Here is a 20,860-nt window from a genome sequence, read left to right as displayed (position 1 = left end):
AAGAGTCGACAGATTATTTCTTTACCCGTTTTTCATTTTCAGCATTTATGTGGATTTAAGACCCAATGTACTAATACCTCAACCCTAAGTCCCAGACAGAAAAAGGCTGGCTTTAGAGGGTCTGGTGAAATTGTATAAAGGCTTAATGGGGTCGCTCATAGGGAGAAAAGGGAGTTATTTCCCATAGTCTTGTCAGACAGAAGAAAAAGGCCAACATTACTAATTTAAAAAGAAAGAATGCACAGAGATGACCATAAGAAGCAAGTTGTGAAGAATATCACACCTATTGTGTTTGGAGGTCATTTTAGTTTCAGGGAGAACCAAATCACAGAGCTAGAAGACAAGCTATAGCTCCATGGATACAAGGATTGGGTTCGTTCTCTCTCTCTCTCTCTTTCTTTCTCTCTTGCAAGATTATATTTATTTGAGAGAGAGAGGAAGAGAGCACAGAGGAAGAGTGAGAGGGAGAAACAGACTCCCACCTGAGCAAGGAGCCCACTGTGTGGCTCCATCTCAGGACCCTGAGATCATGACCTGAGCCAAAAGCAGATGCTTAACCAAGTGAGCCACCCAGGTGCCCCTAAGTGGGTCAGGTTATTTCTAAATACTGTTTCAAAAACACCTGTGCCAGAGTTCCCCTTGTCTGCCTCCCCTGTGCCTCCCACTGCCCTGCCCCTCACCCTTGTGTGTATCTACAAGAGCTGAGACAAGCAGAGTCAGTTTACTTCCTCCTCTTGGACATTATTTCCACTTATCACCCTGCACAGCTACTTCCTTACCCCACACCCAGAGAACGCCAATATATCTGTATATCGATCAACCCACTTTTGTGTAATTTAGAGGGTGGTGAGTTTACAAATGTTAATGGTTTCAATTCACTTAGCATGTAGCTAGTTCAGGCTTTTGAATATAACCTAGAATTATTAATATTATTTGTCAACTTGACGAGGCTATGGTGCCCAGTTATTTGGTCGAACACCAGTCTAGATGTTGCTGGGATGCTATTTTTTTTAGATGTGATTAACACAGACTTTGAGTAAGGCAGGTTATCCTCCAGAACATGAGTGGGCCTTGTCGAGTCAGTTGAAGGCCTTGGGAGGAAGGTCTGAAATTTCTCAACAAATAAGAAACTCTCCTCAAGTCTACAACACAGACACTCTGCTAAGTTTCCAGCCTGCTGTCCTGCAGAATTCAGACTCAAGACAGCAACAACTCTAGCTTGAGTTTCTAGCCCACTGATCTCTCCTACAGATTACAGGCTTTCCAGCCTCTAAACCTGGGCAAGCCAATTCCAATTCCTTAAAATCATTTCTCTCTCTCTCTCTCTCTCTCTAGATCAAACATAGATGGATATCTTCTACTGCTCCTGTTGGTTCCATTTCTCTGGAGAACCCTGACTAGTACGTAATCAAATGACCCTTTTCTCCCACGACATTCTTGCAACCATGCCTTCTTTAAAAGAAACCTATAAAGGGTTCTTCATTTTAAGAAGATAGTGTGTGGGGCAGATTACTGTGCAGATGTTCTCTGTAACCCCACCAGAAAGATCGGGCCTATCCATTACTGTCTTGGGAGTTGGTGGTGATCCTGGGCTGGTGGGTGTAGAGCTGGAGGATGACTAAGGTATTGGCAGAGCCTCTGGGAAGAGGAAAGGTGGATCCTAGGAACCAGAACACAGCACTGCAGATTCTAAGGGGGAGTGTTTCTCTCCCTACACTCCACAGTCCTGTTAACAAGAGCCAGTTGATGAAGTACAAGGAGAAGAGCCACCTTTTGAGGCATCCTCGCATTTTGGAAATATGGCCTGCAGCTCTCAAACCAGGGTGGGCACTTGAGTAAGGGGGTGTGGTGGGGAGAGCTAGAAGTCAATTCCTAGCTCGTATGTCATATTTCGTATACTATCTGCATATACTATCCGCATATACTATCTCTTTTTGAAGCCCCAATTTTTTTTTTTTCCAGGATAGTCGTTGTTCTGCCCTATGACCAAATTCTATATCAGAAGACGTTTCCAAGTTTTTAGTCAGAAAAATAGGACTATCTCATATTGCTTGGGTGACTATCTTGCTGTGTCCATGGTTTCCTTCATCTCCCTCTTCCTAGACAGCTTGGCTGACCTCTTACCCTCTTCTTTGCCTTTCCACATTATGACTTTCCTGTAATGCCTATCTTGAAATATACCTCCTAGGGCTACATTATGACTTTGTGGGGCCTTAGGCACTCTTACTTTCCCGGGCTCTTTCCTTCATTAAAAAAAGATCCAGAACTTTCTTTTACATCTGCATTGGTAGGAAAAAACACATAATCTACAAAGAGTATAATAATTTTTTTCTTTAGATATTAAAAGAATCTCAAAGTTTCATGTGGGCCCTTTAAAAGTATCAGGGGCCCTGGGTACCCTACCTCCTGATGTGGATGGATAACAAACCGTTTCTTGTTCCTCCACCATAAAAGTACCCAACACAGATGCTTCCCCTCTTAATTTACTAGCAGGAACACACACTCTGGACATGGAAAGACTGAAATTCGAATCGCAGCTTCTTCAATTTCTAACTAGAAACCAGACGAAGTGATTCAACCTTTCTTTCTTTTTTCTCTTCTTTCTTTTTTTTTTTTTTTTTTTAAGATTTTATGTATTTATTTGAGAGAGAGAGAGAGAGAGTGCACAAGCAGGAGAAGAGGCAGAGGGAGAAGCAGACTCCCCGCTGAGCAGGGAGCCCGATACCGGGACTGGATCCCAGGACCCCGGGATCATGACCTGAGCCAAAGGCAGATACTTAACCGACTGAGCCACCCAGGCGCCCCTCGACCTTTCTGAACATCAGTGTTCTTCCTTGTGTAATTCCTGCCATGGAAAAATGAGGTAGTGCACACACGGGGCTCAGTACGCCGGCCATGGCGAACGCTCATGATAGCTATGTATATTTACACACACGTTGGTCATTAACTACTTTGATTTACATGTTATACTATTATCTCCTCTTCACCTGTGTTTCATTCTCTTCTTAAACTAGAGGACTGGGACCAGTGGTCAGACCAGTGGTTCTTCAACTTGAGCATGAACCAAAGTCACCCGTATTAAAGCACAGACTGCTGGACCCCAACTGGAGTTCTTGATTCAGTTAGAGTGAGGAGTAGGGTCAGGAACTTGCATTTCTAGCAAGCACCCAGGTGATTCTGAGGCTGCTGCTTTTATTAAAAAAAAAAAAAAAAAAAGTAATCTCTACTGCCAACATGGGGCTTGAACTCACAACCCCCAGATCAAGAGTCCCATGTTCTACTGGCAGTCAGCTGGGCGCCCCAAGGCTGCTGGTTGTAGGACCCCACTTAGAGAATCACTGTTTGCCACAGCTCCGTGCCCTCTCAAAATCTAGCACAGAGAGACCTTTCAAACATAGCCGAGAGTAAATTATTTACACAAAAGGTAATAATACAGATGCTGGTGGGGAAACTCTGCCCCCTCCCCAATTGTGAGAAAACTGTCATTACTGCAGGGGCTGAGCAGAAAAATATGAGCAAAGAAATCTGCTGGCAAGAGAGGGGGCTGGTGGCAACAGGGGGCAGTCTCATCTGTTGGACCACAGGGGCATGAAAATGCAGATCAGAAGCCAAACAATAGCTCAGCCAAGGCAAGGCTGCCGGAGTTCTGAGCTCTATCCATAACAACACCAGCGGGGCTGCTGGGATCCATCTGCTACCCTCTTTCTATAACGGATCTGGGGGCTCTCTGGAAGGAAATAGCTTGACAGGAAAAAGGAAGATTAGGCCAACTGAAAAGGTCTGGATTTAGGAAACTGCCCTTGAATACGAGACTTTAACTCTTTAAGGCCCTTTAAGAACCCTTGATTTACTCCTGCTCTTCCTTCTTCTTTTCTTATTCCTTTCAGGGAGAGAGGAAATTTGTGAAGACCAAAGCTCTTGAGGACACATTCTGTTTACTTGCAAATGAGGCTCCTGCGGATGGGAACTTGAGGAAGGCCTGAGGTCCTCCAGCCAAAGCCACCAATTTCATGGAGGAAGAAATTAAGCCTAGGGTTGATCCCAACATACATGGCCAGTCACGGCAGAGCTAGGCTGGGATCCAGATTCTTGGACTCACAGTGAGTCCATGGTAGGCCTAGTCCTTTAGGCTCCTGAAATGAGTAGAAAAAAGAGATCTTTTTTCCGCTACATTTTAAAGAGGAAATAAGATCTTCCCTTTTAATTTGTCACAGTTTGGCCTTTTGTCCCTGGGAGCAAGAGGGCTCCATTAGGACAAATAAAGAGAAATGAACAACCTTTCATGGTGTCAACAGGGCCTGGGAAGCTCGAGGGCAGAGATGACATCCTGTTCTCTGACGTTCTGTCTTATACCCACTGGCTACCCAGAAACTCCATACAGAGCAGATTCTCAGACCCCATGTGGTGAATGAATGAATGAATCCCTAGTCTGATGGCTGTTGGCCAATTTTTCAGCCAGCTAGGGAGTGAATATTTCACACTAAGATTTTGAGCCTGCTGCGGCATCTCCTTAGTCAGCCCTCCTTGTAAGTTAGCTGTGACATAAAACCAGACTTGCCCTTTGTGTGAGATAGGCAGCGTGTCTGCTGGAAAAGTACCGGCTCTAGAGGTGAAAAACCTTAAAATCCAAGTGTTCCCTCTGGTTACTTACTTCAAGGGACCCCCCCCCCCCCCCCACTGAGGTGTGGAAAGTAAAGGTAATAACACCGACCACATGAGGGTTGTTGTAAGTATTAAATGAGATAATATAAGCAAACTGTTTGGTGCTCTATGAAAAAATTGTTAGTGCCCTGCTTTCTCTGGTTCCAACTGCTTGTTTAAGAGTAATATAGGTATTGAGTAGGTAGAGTAGGGTAAGTATCAGAAGGGTAAGTACAGACTCTGGATGGAAACTGAAGTGTTTTTGTTTTGTTTTGTGACTGAAAATAGCCACAAATCCTCATTATCTTTATGTTTATCTATCAGCTGTTTTTACAGATGCTGCTTGGCCATACCTGGAAGCAAAGCTCCCATCATCCAGTTGTTCTTCATATTCCACAATCCCTCACCAGTTCCCCAGATTCTAATACAATATTTTTCATTAAAAAAAATAAATCTAGCTTTCAGCTTACCCTTTTGGTCTCGGTTTCCTCGTTCTGGGCTCCAGAAACTCTGTTTCCTCCTCCATTTCTGTTTCAAGGATCCTGTTTTTCCGAGAAGGCTGAGGTGGAAGCATTTCCCACTCATTGTCATGGCGGATGGCCTGCCCTAGAACCGCGTCTGGGCCAGCTCTGCCTCGGCCCTTGCTCTTCTGGGATTGGCTGCCCAGACCAGGGGCCTCTTCTAGAGTTAAAGATTCCACAGGCTTCATTCCTCCTAGAACCTGTATGTGGGGGCCCTCACCTAAGCCACAAGGGGAGGTCAGCTCTACCACCTGGCCAGACCCTTCAGGCCCCGAGTTCCTAGCTTCCAACGACTGATCGCCCTCTTCACTGTGACCTAAGACCATCCAGCTCTGGTCTTGCCCAGGGCTCTCAAGAGATGATCTCTTATCCTTATCACCTTTGGGAGACACTGTCTCTACAGAACCATCTTCTCTTCCACTGAAGGAGACGGGCTGACAGGAATCTGAGAGGCCAGCTAGCGGAGTTCCCGGCAGCCCTGTTTCTTCAGGACCAGTGGGAAACTCTCCTGATTCGCATGTGCTTTCTCGAGCTTTTCGGGCCTCAGGTGTTGGGGGTGAATTTTCTTCATGGTTTACAAGTATGTAGTCCATGTGTAGCGCGTGACGATCTTCATTCTTCTCTGTGGACCTTTCTTCCCTGTATTCTGGTGTTATCTGCTCAGACTCTTTGATAGGAATTACTTTTTCTTCTTCCAACTCTGACACTCCCTCGCTGACTCCTAGAAGTGGAAGATGAAGGCGAGAAGGGGCGAACAAGGCAGAATTAGCACATTATGTGATGTGTGATCTTTGCAAATGATCCATCTAAGGAGAGATAATTTAAGATATATATATATATTTTTTATAGATATATATTTTATATTTTATATAGATATATATTTTTATATTTTTATATATATATATTATATATATATATATATATATATATATATATATATAATTTTTTTTTTTTTTATAGAGCTGTTTTATTTTCCCAGGCACTCTCAAAGAGAAGTATTATAAAAACAGCAGACATTTACTGCTGTTAATGGAGGATTTGGTTAAGCAAATGCAGTTAGTTCCTCTTTTTACCCCCTTGATAGGAAGAGCTTGGTTTACAAAGACATTAATTGAACGAAAGCGGCAGGTTCCAGGAGTGGGGGCGGGAGGAGGGGGCAGTAGGGTAGGAGGGTGGAGGACCACGTTGTTTCTTACCATTTGGTGGTCCTATGTCTCCACCTGCTGGTGAATCCGAGTTCTCCGTTTCTACTTCCCAGTCAATGTTCGAAGGAGACCACTCTAGGTTGGAGTGGGCTCCCTCTGGCTCAGGACCTTCATGAATATGCAGCACAACCAGCTGTCCAGGCTGGCTGTTTGGGGTTTCTTCATGCTTTTCATTGCTTTTTTGCTTGGGAAGGGCAGAAAGCAGTATCTCGGCTGCTTCGCTGCCCAGAGACTCATCCTTGGGGGACCCGGCCTCCTCTGTTGATTGGGCACCAAGAGCCGGTTCTGTGAGGTAGGACAAATCAAAGGGCGGTGTGTAAGGTGCCAGCGATCGCTTCAGAGCGTCTTCTTCCAAGGGAGGGTCACCACCATAGAGAAAATGCTCGGGCTCTTTCATTAAATCCTCATCGATATTTTGGCCCATGACATCATATTCAAAATCACCCCATGAGGCTTCGGATGAACAGATATCTTGCTTCCCCGCATCCCCGTCAACTGGCGTTTCGGGATTGCCCTCTGATAATGTCAGTTTACTCATGTCATCTATCGTTCCCGTGGACGTGTTAAGACCTGAGGCGTCGCTGAAACTGTGGTCAAAGGCAGCTTCGCTTACATCCAGGCAAGTGTCTGAGGCCAGCAAGGCGTCAGGACCAGCAGGAGAATTCTCGGTAGCAAAGGGCTGCTCATGGTCCAGCAAGGCTCCTGCATCTGTCTGGCTTTCGGGGGGAAAGCCCTCTGACATCGGCAAGCTGTTGCTGTCCACAGTTGGCTCGTGGAGAGTTACACAAATACCTGTTCCCACGTTTTCGATCATTGGGCTTGTCCTGTCTGCAAGCTGCAGATTTAGTGCTGGATCTGGGGCAACTCCTGTCTCAGATCCTTGGACATCTGTATTACTTCCACCACTGATTTCAGAAGGTTCAGGGGAAGCTTTGTGAGAGGCAGGTGGAGATGAACCCCTTGTGTCCACCAGATCACTGACTGGGGGAAGAGGAATCACATCTTCAGAAGATCGTTCTGGATTGCTTGGGACAAATTCCTGCCCAGGCTCTGGACTGGGTTCTTCATCCGTCTTTGGCTCAGGGAGATATAACTCACCAGCTATCCCTCCGGGCCCCACTCCAGCCTGGATGTGCTGCTCTGTGTCTTGCTTTGCTTCATAATCATGACATATATCAGGGCTGTTGGAAGCCTGAGAATTGCTGTCAGGGTCACAGTGAGTCAGTAGATCTGGATTCTCACCATCTGCTTTCAAGCTGAAGGGCTGCTTAGCATCCAACCACAAGTCAGGCGAAGCTGCGACCACTTGTCCACCCTCTTGGAAGTTGCCATGTAAAATATCTGGAACAAATGTGCCTTGGGGGCCCTCACTAGAGGTACAGACATTCCATTCAGAACCCGACTTCTTTATCAACTCGGTGGAAGAACTGACAGTGGGGAAATCTTTTGAGGCAGTGGTTGAATTCGTTATTTTATCTGGATATGATTTTCCTTCTTCCCACCAATTTGTTTCTTGACACTCAACCGTCGAAACTTTAGACATCACAGGTCCCTTCTCATCTGTGTGAGTAAATGTTGGGTCCGGCTGACCCCAGACGGACAGCACTGCGCTCTGACACTCCTGATCTTGGGTAGGTGTTTCCGAAGTCGGTTCTTGACCGGCAGAAGACACGGAGCTTTGCTCTCTGGAATCCTTCTCTTTAATTTGGTCCAGTATTACCAGCTGGCTAAGCTGATCAGCTTCTGGGTCTGGCTGCCTTGGTTGAATGTTCCAAAGTTGCTTATGGGAGTTCTCTTCATTGCTATCCAGGAAGGGTGACTGAGGTTCCTCAGTGAAAGGATTGGTACACTGTGTTTCCATGGGTTCCCTATCATCCTGCATGGGTACCCCCCAGGGACTCAAGTTTTGGTACACTGAAGAGCTCATCTCTAACATGCTACATGAGCTAGGTAATTCCCTTTCCGATGTACTCTCAATTGGTCGTCCTCCTTGTAGAGAGGCATTCCACCACTCAGTGCTCTCTGCTGAGAAGCCAAGCATTTCCAATTTAGAATAGTTCTCAGTCTTCGATTCACTTTGGGGGGAGATTTGCCACAGGGTATCTCCCATCCTCGCTGTTTCCGGAGATCTCATCTCCTTTCCCACTGCTGTGATCTGCAGTTCAGTCTCCTTTAGTGGCGAGAAACTCCAGTGATCAGGGCTGTTTGGTTGACTGTCACAGAACGGAGTTGACTTTGTTGGTTCTGAACTGCCTCCATAGGCAGAAAATTCATCACTAGGATCAGCTGTGGCTGAGAACTTATTAGGGTCATTCAGTGAATCCCAAGCCCTGGGTTCACTCTTAGCAGCTTGACTAGTGCCCAGATGCCTCTCTTTCTCCCCTGACTCTTCATCCCCTATACTGTCGTCATCAGAACCTGAGCTTGTTGCCATGAACCTGGCCTCCTCTGGCTGCAGAGTTTTAGAAATGTCATGCTCGTTTTTCTCCTGACAGCTAACCACTAGATTTCCTTCTTGACAGGCAGTGGAATATTCTGAATATTTGCCTGTTTCAGGGCTGGATAAAGAGGAAAAGGAATCGCCATCTAAAGAGTCATTCCAAATCTCTAAAAATTTAGGAACCTTGTGATCTAAGCTCTTTTCCAACCTGTCCATTCTGGTTTTCTCCAGGTCCTGCATTTCAGTAATTACTTCTACTTGACTGTCAGTAGTAATTAGCGCAGATTCTTGGGGATTCTGTTGGTTCCAATCATCTTGCTGCTGCTTCTGATGCCTTGTATTGGGTCCCTGGTCCCAGGAAAGCAATGCAGCTGAAGAATCGTTTAGGCCAGGACTGGATGCGCTGGAATGTGTGTACTCACTAGAAATACTATCTCTGCGATAATTTCCTGATGGGTCAGCTCCTGGAGGGCTGTCTTTGGTACTCTCGACTTCAGGATTCTTAGTTATCTCAGAACTTGGTAAATTGACCTGCGTGTTAGTCTCTATAGAGGCCTCCCAAATGTCAAGGCTTTGGGGACATTCGTGGGGTGGCTCTTTGTTCACTCTCTCTGGTTCCAGAACGTTACATTTTCCAGTTTTCTCAAGATCCATTTCAGGTAAAGACACAGTTTTTGTTAATTTCAGCCCACCTGAAATTTCTGTGGTTTCCCCTGAATTTCCATAATCCATGAGGTGCGTGTCGTAGGTCTCTTGGACCTGCAGGTCTGTGTGACCATTACAGGGATCCGGATTGTAGGACCCGCTCTCATACTCTAAAACCTCCTGGGGTTCCTCATTCTGAGGACTGGAAGTGGCTGAATGAGAGCTGATTTTGCCCAATTCGTCGCAGATTTCTTGATGTGGAGATGCCGTGGGGGAAGAGCATTCCTGGTGGCTTGGCCCCTTTCCAGAAATCTCTGAGGTTCTATCTAGCATCTCCTCTTCACTGAGCCGTTCCCTAGCAACAGCTCCACGGGCTTCCTCCTCACCTTCACTTTGTCCATAGTGAGGACCTTTCCACGGATCTGAGTGTGCAACATGTCCCGGATTCTCAAGGGTGGATGCCCAGGATGCCGCATCCCTTGGCAGGGTTCCTCTGCCCGTGTCCTGCTTATCAGGATCAAGTGTTCCTGACTCGTTGGCTCCAGAAGCTTCTAGCACCTCTGGGATATAATTGTCCTTAATTTTTTCTGATGAGTTGGGAGTTTCGGGAGGTGACTTGTGTAGTTCAGAATCTGTAACACATGGTGGGCCTGGTATCATTAATGAAGACATGTCATTATCTCTCATGACGGAATCCCAAATATTATTTGCGATGAGCTGCCCACTTTTTTCATTCAAGGTGTCATATTCCTTGGCAGGAGGGTCCTCGCTGTGCTCAGAAGAGGCAGGGAGTTCCCAGTCCGCCTGATTTGCTTCCTGATACTCCACACCCCACGGTTCCAGCTGTCTCACGGAAAATCGGGTCTCAGGTTCAGGACCTTCAGCCGTGTATCCCTGTGCTTGACCTTCGCTGGAGATCGCCACGCCGGCACTGCAATCATCCCAGTCCAAATCGTTATCCATATCAGAGATGGTCGCAGTGGACTGCGTGTCCTCCAGAATCACCCTGTTCCACAAGTCGAGGCTGTCGGGGACCGCCTGGCGGGAGTTGGTGTTGCTGTGTAGAAGCGTGAGCTGACGGTTGGTCTCGTTGTACAGCTGCATCATACTGGGGTCATCGTAACTGGACAGGCTGCTTTCCCCAATGTCATCATCCAGGGAGATGTTCTTATCATCGGTGGGCTCAGTCTCAAGTAAATCTTTATCGGAGTTATGAGTGACATTTATTGAACAACTATTATCTGCATCAGGGGAACCCCACATTTCCAGGTTCCCGGGACCTGAGCTAATTCGATTCCTAGGTTGCTGCTCTGGGGACTGAGGAGGGATTTCAATCTCCCCCCCGGTGGAGTTCTCGTCTTTTGACTCCAAGTCTCCTTCTTTAGCAAATGACTTGTCTTCTGTTTCTTTTTCATCTCCAGCAAATGTTGGCGACGTGTAAGAGTCAGATGTGGAGTAGTTGGTGTCCAAGGGGGAAGGCACGGAATCTTCCCCCATGTTGGATGCACTGTAATCGGAACATTTATATAAGAAGGAATCTTCCCACGGTGCCATGGCATCCGACCCCCCTTTTTTGATACCCTCCTCAAAAAGATTCCAGGAATCAACCTTTTCATACACCTTCCCCCTAATTTTTCCATTCACTAAATCATTCTGATCCTCCTGTGTTGGCTTAGAACTATTCCATGCATGATCCAGATTGGAGCTGGGATTCCCAGATATCAGGATATTGTCCCTGGGGTTGTGGTTCTTCTGGCCCCAGATTTCTTCATTCTTGGCCTCGCTGGGTGAATTGTCTTCTGAAGGAAAAGAAAACCCACTTTTTGCCATGGCCCACTGGCTCGGGTCCCTCACAGACGGCGTCTCACCACTGGTTGGGTGCAGGTGCCAGGTACTTGCCAGAGCTTTGGCGCCATCTTCTTTACCAAAGGCCCTCCAGGCTGGGAACGACACCGCAGCGGTGGGGTCGCCGTCTTCTGTGGGATTACCCCACCGCTCTGGCATCGCTGTGGGAGAGCGATCAGAACGCCACAAGGCGGCAAAGTCTTCTATCAGGTGATTTGTTCCCTGAGGAGAAGCATTTGGCAAATTCAATTTCTCCGGGGACACGTTCTGAAACTGCAAACTGTCCTCATTTCGGTCTTGAATATTATTGCTGCTAAGCCCAGGTTGACTGAACTCAGACTCCCAGGGACTTGACTTTGGGAATTCGAGACTCTTTGGTTGAAATATAGAATCCGAGGCTCTCCTATCTGCTGGGGTTGGCTTATGATCTTTCCATGACTCGGGGCTCTGGAAGACAGACTCCTGCTCACTGGAACTCCATGCCTCTCCAATATTTTTAGGGTCAATTTCCAAACCACCCCACCAGCTGCTGCACCTCGCACGGGTCTGAGGTGGACCGATGTGACCTGTTTTTATTGTTTTTTGGGTCATATTATCTGGATAGAGTAGAGCTGGTTCTTCGGTAGATGGTGAGCTTTCTACAAAGCTATTCATAGGTGTTGGTGGGACCCTCTTTCCAATATTTTTTAGCCTTTCTGGTGAAGGAGTTTTATCTCGCACAAAACCTGTCAGGCTCAAATTTCTTTCAGAGTGATCCCGGGGACTATCTTGTCTCTGACCAAACTCCTCATCAAATTCCACAAGGTTATCTTTGCCAGCCCCTGACAAAAGTGAACTGGATGAAAAATTAGACATGTCCATCCCTATCCCACTGATTTCTTTAGGTCCGGTGTGCGGTTGTCCTTCTGAGGAATCACTATTGGGGAAGAAGTCGTCTGCGGGAGAGTAGTCTGCAGAATGGGAAGACGGCTGGGACTGCCCAGAAGCCATGGGCGCTTGATCAAAGTTGAAGAGATCAAAAGATTCGCTGTGTTCTCTGGACCGGGCGTGCTCTTCAGCGACTGCTCCTTCGGGGATGGGACTATAGGAGTCAAACCCTGGGAGAAGGCTGTGGTGAGGCCCCGCACCTTCTCCCACTGGACTGTCATCACTGAGGAAAACTGAGCTCTCCTTGGACGAACGGCTGCTCCTAATGGTGGCCAAGCCACTATCGGGGCTGACGAGGTCTAAGTTCCCATCCACCTGAGCCTGGTTAGAATCGCTCAGATCTGGAGGGTTTTCTATGAAATTCACGGAGCTGGGTTGTGGCTCTATGTCGGAGCCATACAATTCCATAATCCCGGAAGATCCCTGGGACAGTGGGGCGCTTCCTGCCACAGCTTCGGTCGAGGACGTCCGGCTGTTGGAAGCCATCTCTGGACACCTCCTGTTGATGACTTCCTTGATGAGAAGAACCACCTGATCGCAGGTCACCAAAGGGTTCTCCTGCTGGTACACCAGGATCTCGTCGCAGCCACATTCAAAGGGCTCCAGCTCTAGGCAAGGGTTCTGGCATTCCTCCAGCTCACAGCAAATCTGTCAGGGAGGCACAGGGGTTTGTGTGAGCACTTAGGCACTCTGCTCTTTGCAATTTGTCTCTCTTAGTTTTTCTTAATATAAAATTAATCTATGTGCATCGTTCTACAAAGAAGATCTCAAACAAATGAAGACCGCATAATGTAAGACACGGAAAATCCCACTTAAAATACGGCCACCTCTTTCTACAATCCCATCAAACCGGCTTTTCTTTTAACTCAAAATCCCACTGCTCAGTGTTGTTTGCTTCTGAGAGTTACAGGTTACGAGATTTAAACCATTTAAATCCTTTCCTTGGTGTAGCACAATATCATCTTCCAACAGGAGTGAAACTCAAGCTCGCAAAAAGCCGAGATAATGCTGGTTGCTGAGAAGAAGTGGGGGTGGGATGAATATGGGCATGAAGGGAAATGGAGCAGAAGGAGCAACCCAGGACCCTCTTTTACCTCCGAAAGCCTTTGCCTCATAAGGCAAAGGAGGAACTAGGAAAGAGAAAGCTACCGGGGGTGGAGCTTTCCAACAGCATATGAGCCCCAACTAACAGGTGTATGTTCATGTCCAGGTCAGTTGTATGTTCATGTCCAGGTGATAATGAATCACGTAGGTTCTCCTACTGGTTGTTAAATACACCTGGTTTGGTATAGCCAGTGCCCTATTTTGATTCATGTTGTCTACTTACATTATTTCCGAAACATTGGGTTAAAAAATTCAGTGATCAACCAAGAGGAGCTAATTACCCAATCAGAATTTTAGTACTTAGAGACAAGCCAATTCTGATCAAGGCATTAGATGAGTTACTAAACACTGGGCCCCCAGTAGGTATTCAGACGGGGACTTTTTTTTTTTTTTCTTTTTTAGGTATAACCAAGTAGCAGCCCTCAAGGAAAATATCACCCCCAGGAGGACTTGCCTCTCTTTGGGTGAAACAGATACGATCTTTCTCTCTATGGATTCGGTCTAGGAGACAAACAGATGCGGGGATCTTTTAAAAGGCCCCGTGTGGTCATGGGGGATAAGTCCATGATACCGGTGTTGTGTGATGACCGGTGGTAGCTACACTCATGGCACAACATAACATACAGAGTTGCTGAATGACCATGTTCTACACGTGAAACCAGTGGAACACGGAGGGTCAACTGTACTGCACTACAAAATACATTTAAAAATAACATTAAAGGCCTTGTATGGGGGTTGGGCGGTGAAGGAGGCAGAAAGGTACAAGCTTCCAGTTACAAAACATAAGTCCTGAGGATGTAACGTACAGCACAGTGACTACAGTCGGTAATACCATAATATATATTTGAAAGTCGCTAAGAGAGGGGGTCGTAAACGTCCTCATCGCACAAACACATTCCTTGTAAACTACGCCTGGTGATGGATGTGAACTAGATTTCCTGGGGTGTGATCCCTTCACAATATGCACAGATATCCAATCATCATGTTGTATCCCGGAAGCTAATATAACGTTATATGTCAATCACACCTCGATTTTTTAAAAAGGACCAATATTGATCTCACCGCCAATTCTGATTAGGTGATTTTTGGGTGACATGGCCTCAAAACTGAAAAAAAAAAAAAAAAACTCTGAAAACTCTGAAATAGAAATGCATACATACGTATCTACATACATAAATGGCCCAAGGTGCGAAATACCCCCAACATTTCTCGAGGACCTTCTCTCTCAGGCGCATTTCCTTGAGCGGCTCATCGGTTCCCCAGTCCCGCCGCATGTTGTGACAGCCAGCGGGTTAGGAAGCAGATGGGCGGGAGAGAAGGAGGTCCTTACCTGACTGCACAGCTCGAGGTTCTGGGAATACACAGCGATCTGCCGTCTGGGCTGCTCTTCCTCCGACAGGTAGCTGGCCAGGAGGATGAGGACATCAAAGCCGAACTTGTCCGCAAATGCTTTCAAGTCACTGCTGATATTGCTGTGAAACATACAGTTCTGAAACAACAACAGGGCCGTTGATGTTAATGTCAGACGGCCTCGCCTCAGCACTTGTGCCACAAATTGGTCCCATGTTGTGATGTGTTGTGACAGGTATTTCTTATCAGACACACAAGTTGGCAAACTTTCATGCTATGGCTTAAAACATCCTTGGCTTTTTGTTTTCCTAGCCTAAGGAAGGAAGGAGTCTTGGCCAGTATTTTTTATTTTTTTAAGAGAGAGAATGGGAGTGGGTGTGCATGAGCGGGAGGGGGGGTGCGGGGAGGAGCAGGGGAGGAGGTACAGAGGGAAAGAAGTGGGGAGAGAATCCCAAGCAGACTCCCCGATATGAACAAAGCCCCCTGGGGCTCCATCTCACCCTGAGATTATGACCTGAACTGAAACCAGGAGTCAGAGGCTTAGCTCACTGAACCAACCACGTGCCCCAGGCATCTTGGCCATTATTCCGATAATTCAGACAAGTAACAAATGTCTTAAGGGTTTTTTCCTAAAATATTTATTTGAACATTGGCTTTGTAAAAAATACTTTTCCTTTTATTGTTCACAGGATTATGAATAGCTGCTGACTATTGCTACAACCAGTTGCCAGAAAAATAGGAGGAAGTTGTTTAAAATTTTTTTTATTATTGTTTTTAAAATAACTGTTATCCAGTGATAAGTATGATGCCAAGAAGAATCCATAAGATGACTCTAGCTAAGTTAACTGTATGCTTTTTATTCCAGTGTGGGAGTCTGGAGACTGAAGGAAGAGCTGTGATATCAGATCTTCTTGCTCTATGTGGTAGCTAAGAAGGAATCAATCATTGTGGAAAATGAGCCCATGACCACAAACCTGCGGCTCACATCATCTCCAAATATGTGCTGGCCTTTTTCAGTTTTATTAATGGCAATGAGGACTGGCATAGTTGTTGGCGTAGTTGTTTCTCTTTCTTAAAGGAAGGAACTGAAGACCGGACGTTAGCCCCTAACATAATGCCTGGAATATACTAGTTGCTCAAAAAAATGTTTTTGTCTTCGTTTTAAAGATTTTATTTATTTACTTGAGAGAGAGAACAAGCAAAAGTGAGCATGGGCAGTGGGACAGGGCGGAGCACAGGGAGAGGGGGAAGCAGACTTCCAGGGGGAAGCAGGGAGCCCAATATGGTGCTTGATCCCGGGATCAGAACCTGAGCTGAAGGCAGACACTTAATGACTGAGCCACCCAAATGCCCCTCAAAAAAAAATGTTTTTGAATGACTAGAGAGACAGACACACAAAATCAGCCTTTGCTACATAACCCTCTATCACAGCATATATATATATATATATATATATATATATACACACACACACACACACAGTAATTAAATATAAATATATATATGATATGCATATATCATATATATCACACATTTGATATATGATATATATCCATATATGTGTCGCAGACAATCGGCAGTTGCCTGCACCACTCAGTTGAAATCACCACAACGTGCACTCAAGAGAGACGAAGAATTCTATTCATTTTTGTTCTGATATAAAAGGCATCAGAACTGTGTTTGTCACTGGTAAAGTATTTTTTAAAATATTTTATTTATTTATTTGACATAGAAAGATCACAAGTAGGCAGAGAGAGGGGGGGAAGCAGGCTCTCCGCTGAGCAGAGAGTCCGATGTGGGGCTCGATCCCAGGACCCTGAGATCATGACCCCAGCTGAAGGTAGGGTCTCAGCCCATTGAACCACCCAGATGCCCCAACCACTGGTTAAGTATTAAAGTGACACGGAAATATGTACCACAGGAAGTGGAGGTGCCACCTACACCCTCCCCAGATAACTGTGACCAGGAGCCAGACAGTTCAGGGCAAAGAGATGAGGGCATTTCCCGTGCCCAGCTTTATGTTTGTATGTGGCTGTTCTTTGAAACTTGTGGATTTCATATTTGTGGCTCAGATTATTTACTGGCTGCTTAAAATATCCATAACACATGTACTCTGTAATTCTGCTGAGTTGAATGTCAAAGTCTCTGAGGCCCCGAGAGGCCACACGAGACACCTGACAGGGGTGGGGGCCCAGCCCACCATCAGCTTCCACACCTCAAGGAATGGTTGTTGCATACTTTTGCAGCAGCCGCTCTCACTAGGCGTCTCCAGGAAACACTGCCCTTTTTGGGTACAAGGAATTGCATGGGGGAGTTGACAAAGCTCTCAGGATACATTGTTGGTGAATACCAAGGATCTATTGTACTGACTTGGTAGTGAAATGTAGGATGTTCAAATACAACAGCTTTTGCAACATGTGTCTCAGAAAGCATACTGTCAGTTTTCATGCTTTTTATTTATTGTGCGTGTGTCATAGTAGCAATCTCTAGATACTTAAAAAATAAATTCACCCACAATAGAAGTAGATATTTAAAATTATATATATTTTAAATGGACCTCACATTATACACAATGCACATTTAATAAACGAAATTATCTCAAATCATCACTGATCATGTCCCTCAAGAGGACCTCAGTGCTGAGCTTATTGCTGTCATGAATTATAAAAGCAGTTATGGTCCTGAAGGAAAACAAGAATGGACAGTAGCTACCTACGTCTTATCTCCTACATCTTCCAGACTAATGGTGTTGGCCAAAAAGCTTAGCAATTTACTTTTCAAAATATTTTTTTTCTATATGTACAGAAAATACCCCGCATACAGTTATAAACTCTTGAAAGAAGATACAACACTTCTAAGAGATTTTTCACAACAATTATTACGAGACTCCCAGCTAGGTCACTTGAACAAAAGAAGGCAGGTTTTACTGGTAGCTGAGCCCAAGAATAGGATGCAGTAGATTCAGCATTATTCAAAGCCATAGTTGTGGAACATTTGCTATTCCAAACTGTTGGCTGAACTCCAATCTGTTTGGATTCTTCTGTGTACAAATGACAGCTCTAGGATCTTTTGGGACTCAAGTCCAAAGGCTTTGGCAACACCAAATGTCTTGTTAGGAATGCTGTCTCAGGCCATGCTCCAGACCTACTGAAGCAGAAAGTGCATTCTCCAAAAATCCCGGGTGATTCGAAAGCACATTGAAAATTGAAAAGCCATTTCAAAAAGGGAGGAATATATTTTTTGATATATTTCCTTCTGCCCCTTCTTTGGGTTCGTTCAATGCTGTCATTTTCCTGGGACTTTTATTAACTCACACCTCAGTTCCTGGTTCCTCATACCACCTTCATCATAAAAATCACCCTGGGGTGGGTGTATGTTTCTGAGTCACTTTGCTGGAATATCTCATTTACCGGGTCGAGGATTGGGTCCAAGATTCTGTATTTTCATGATGTGAAAATCAAGTGATTCTTCAAATCAAGCTCCTTTGGGTGATCCCCAGTTCTCCTCTGGGTGGCTCCCAAACCCATACGATCATACGAAGTGTTGAAAAAACAAAGATTTGTGTGAATCACTTGGGCGTGTTTCATGTTACTCTACCTCCAAAATGGCATTCGCCAACAACTATGTCCTGTCTACCCTCATGTAATGGAGCCAACCAGAATTGATCTTAATGGCTTTAGGAGTGTGTCAGTAGGATCATGTTGAAAACAGCACCAAACAAGGGAGTGAGTGAGAATCTTCAGGAATCTGGGAGGCAGAGTCTGTTTGTTCTGCTTTTATGCCGGTGCTATTTGCATAGGAGATAATTTATTATTGTCTTCTAGCTACGCAGGGAGTCATGTGCTACCGCAGCTCTTATGTTGCTGACAAGCTAGGCTGGCCCTGAATAAACAGCACTTCATCATCAACACAACCCAACTGTAGATACAGGTTGGCATTTTATTCCCCCCATCTGCCTTCCACCTGATAAATTACTGTTTTAGTTACATGTATACAAATACTATTTGTTAATCTGCTCAAATGTCTCCAAAATGTCTCTTCCACCTTCAGTTAAAATTATATACATACACGTATGTGTATCTCACTCACTTTGCCAAAGGTTTAGAAAATGAAGAGCTCCTATCGTAACTTACCACCCTCTGGTCCCCATCATACAATCTTCTACCTTAGCAGCAGGACCCCAGCCTGAGAATGCTGCTAGGAATTTACAAAGTTACCCTGCTCATCATTATAGCTGGGAACTAACTGGCTGGCACAAAAGCCAGCCTATTCCAGTACCTCAACTGGGAAGAATGGGAAGTGCCCCCTGTCACTGTCCTTTGTCATCCATGGGTCCAAAGATTCAATCATTAAACATTTTTAGAGGTCATGAGTACTGTTGTCCAAGTAATCTCTAGTTTTGGAATGGGTTGGAAGAGCCCAGAAGTGTGGGGAGAAAAAGGCTTTATTATTTAAAGGTGAATTTGATGATCACGATGACCAAGAGCAGGGAAACAGAAATGAGATGGCTCTACTTGAACTCATATCACAACCGAGACAGTGACAGTGATAGTGTCCAGGAGATTCATTACATTTGTGGTTGAAAGTCTGCAGACAAACGTGGTAGACAATTACATTCTCTCAAACTAAAATCCTGTTTTAGTTCTTATTCCATTGCTCTGAAAAATTGAGTCTTTGTGCCATGTGCTGATCGTCGTAGTGGATCACATGAAATAAAAGCAATGTCTTGTAAACGTTTGAGTACTGAAATGTGGCTATTCCTTGAGAGAGGAAAACCCACTCTATTACAGTGCTGGTATAGTCCTATCCTCTATTGTCTTCTGAAGCCCCCTGTGCTGTTTCTGTCTTCATCCTTCCATCAAAACTGCTCTTCTCAAAACTACCAGATGGCTCAGTCAGTTGAGCATCTGCCTTTGGCTCAGGGTCCTGGGATCGAGCCCCAGCATCGGGCTCCTTCGGCAGTGGGAAGCCTGTTTCTCCCTCTGCCTCTGCCTGCCACTCCACCTACTTGTGTGCTCTCTCTCTCTCTCTGTGTCTCAAATAAACAAATAAAATCTTTTAAAAAAAAGGGGAGGAAAAAGGACCAATAGTTTCCAGGTGGAATACCCAAAAGTCACTTTCCTGCTTCTACTCTATTTGACTTCTCCCAAGAATTCCGCGAGGTTGACCCTCCCACTCCCTTGAAACATGTCCTCCCTTCACTTTGCTGCCATATTACCCTTGTTTTCTCTCAGCTCCCAGGCTACGACTAGGTCCTCTCTGTGGTTCCTTTTCCTTTTGAACCTCTAAGTGTTCAAGGCTCAGATTGTGTTCTCACGCATCTTTTTCTTCTCTATGTACGCATTCTCTTTGGGGATCTCATCCAGTGCGCTGGCTTTGAAACAGTCTGTCTACCAGGGACAACCAAGCCACATCCACCTGAACCCTACCCTTGTCTATCCACATGATATTTCCACGTAAATGTCTAATAAACATCTCATCAAACAAACAAACACCAACCTCGACCTCAGTTTGCCCCATATCATTAAATGATACCATCAGGCATCCAGTTAAATCAGCCAAACATCTGGGTATCATTGATTCTTTTCTTTTCTCATTCCTCATCAACAAATTCTGTGATTTTTACTTCTGAAACATGGTTCGAGTCCAAACATTTCTCTCCATCTCTATTACTGTCCCAGCCACGGTCACCATCATCTCTTACTTGAATAGTGGCAACAGGCTTCTGACTGGTCTCCCTCAAGCTGCTCTTGTGTCTTACGATCAGTTCTTCCTGCTGCACCAAGAAAGAGCATTTAAAAATGTAAGCAGAGGGGCGCCTGGGTGGCTCAGTAGGTTCAAGTCTCTGCCTTCGGCTCAGGTCATGATCCAGGGTCCTGGGATTGAGCCCTGCATCGGGCTCTCTGCTCAGCAGGGAGCCTGCTTCTTCTCTCTCTCTGCCTGCCTCTCTGCCTACTTGTGATCTCTGTCTGTCAAATAAATAAATAAAATCTTAAAAAAATTAAAAAATAATAAAAATGTAAGCAGAATCATGACACTTCGCTTATAGCTACTCAAAAGTTTTCAGGGCAACTGTTAATGCTTACTATCATTTTATTTATTTTTTAACTGGGGGGAGGAAGTCTTAATGTCCTCAAAATCAAGTTCTTATAAATTAATGGAAAGAAGTAAGCAAAGCAATA

At 45.3% G+C, this 20,860-nt stretch overlaps 1 protein-coding gene across 6 annotated transcripts in view; it reads right to left on the bottom strand.

Annotated features, from left to right (window-relative positions):
* Positions 1–20,860, bottom strand: part of PRUNE2 (prune homolog 2 with BCH domain) — a 255,324-nt gene that overhangs the window by 66,258 nt on the left and 168,206 nt on the right. For all 6 annotated transcript variants that reach the window (XM_059141929.1, XM_059141931.1, XM_059141930.1 and 3 more), the window contains exons 7-9: positions 14,659–14,817; positions 6,359–12,872; positions 5,112–5,883 (exon numbers count right to left, since the gene is read on the bottom strand). In XM_059141929.1, the coding sequence (XP_058997912.1) occupies positions 5,112–5,883; positions 6,359–12,872; positions 14,659–14,817 (7,445 nt within the window). The remainder of the gene's footprint in view (positions 1–5,111; positions 5,884–6,358; positions 12,873–14,658; positions 14,818–20,860) is intronic.

This window comes from Mustela lutreola, chromosome 12, assembly GCF_030435805.1.
Source record: "Mustela lutreola isolate mMusLut2 chromosome 12, mMusLut2.pri, whole genome shotgun sequence".
Lineage (NCBI taxonomy): Eukaryota > Metazoa > Chordata > Mammalia > Carnivora > Mustelidae > Mustela > Mustela lutreola.
The sequence above is the reverse complement of the archived record's forward strand: the minus strand, read 5'-3'. Positions and strand labels throughout refer to the sequence as shown.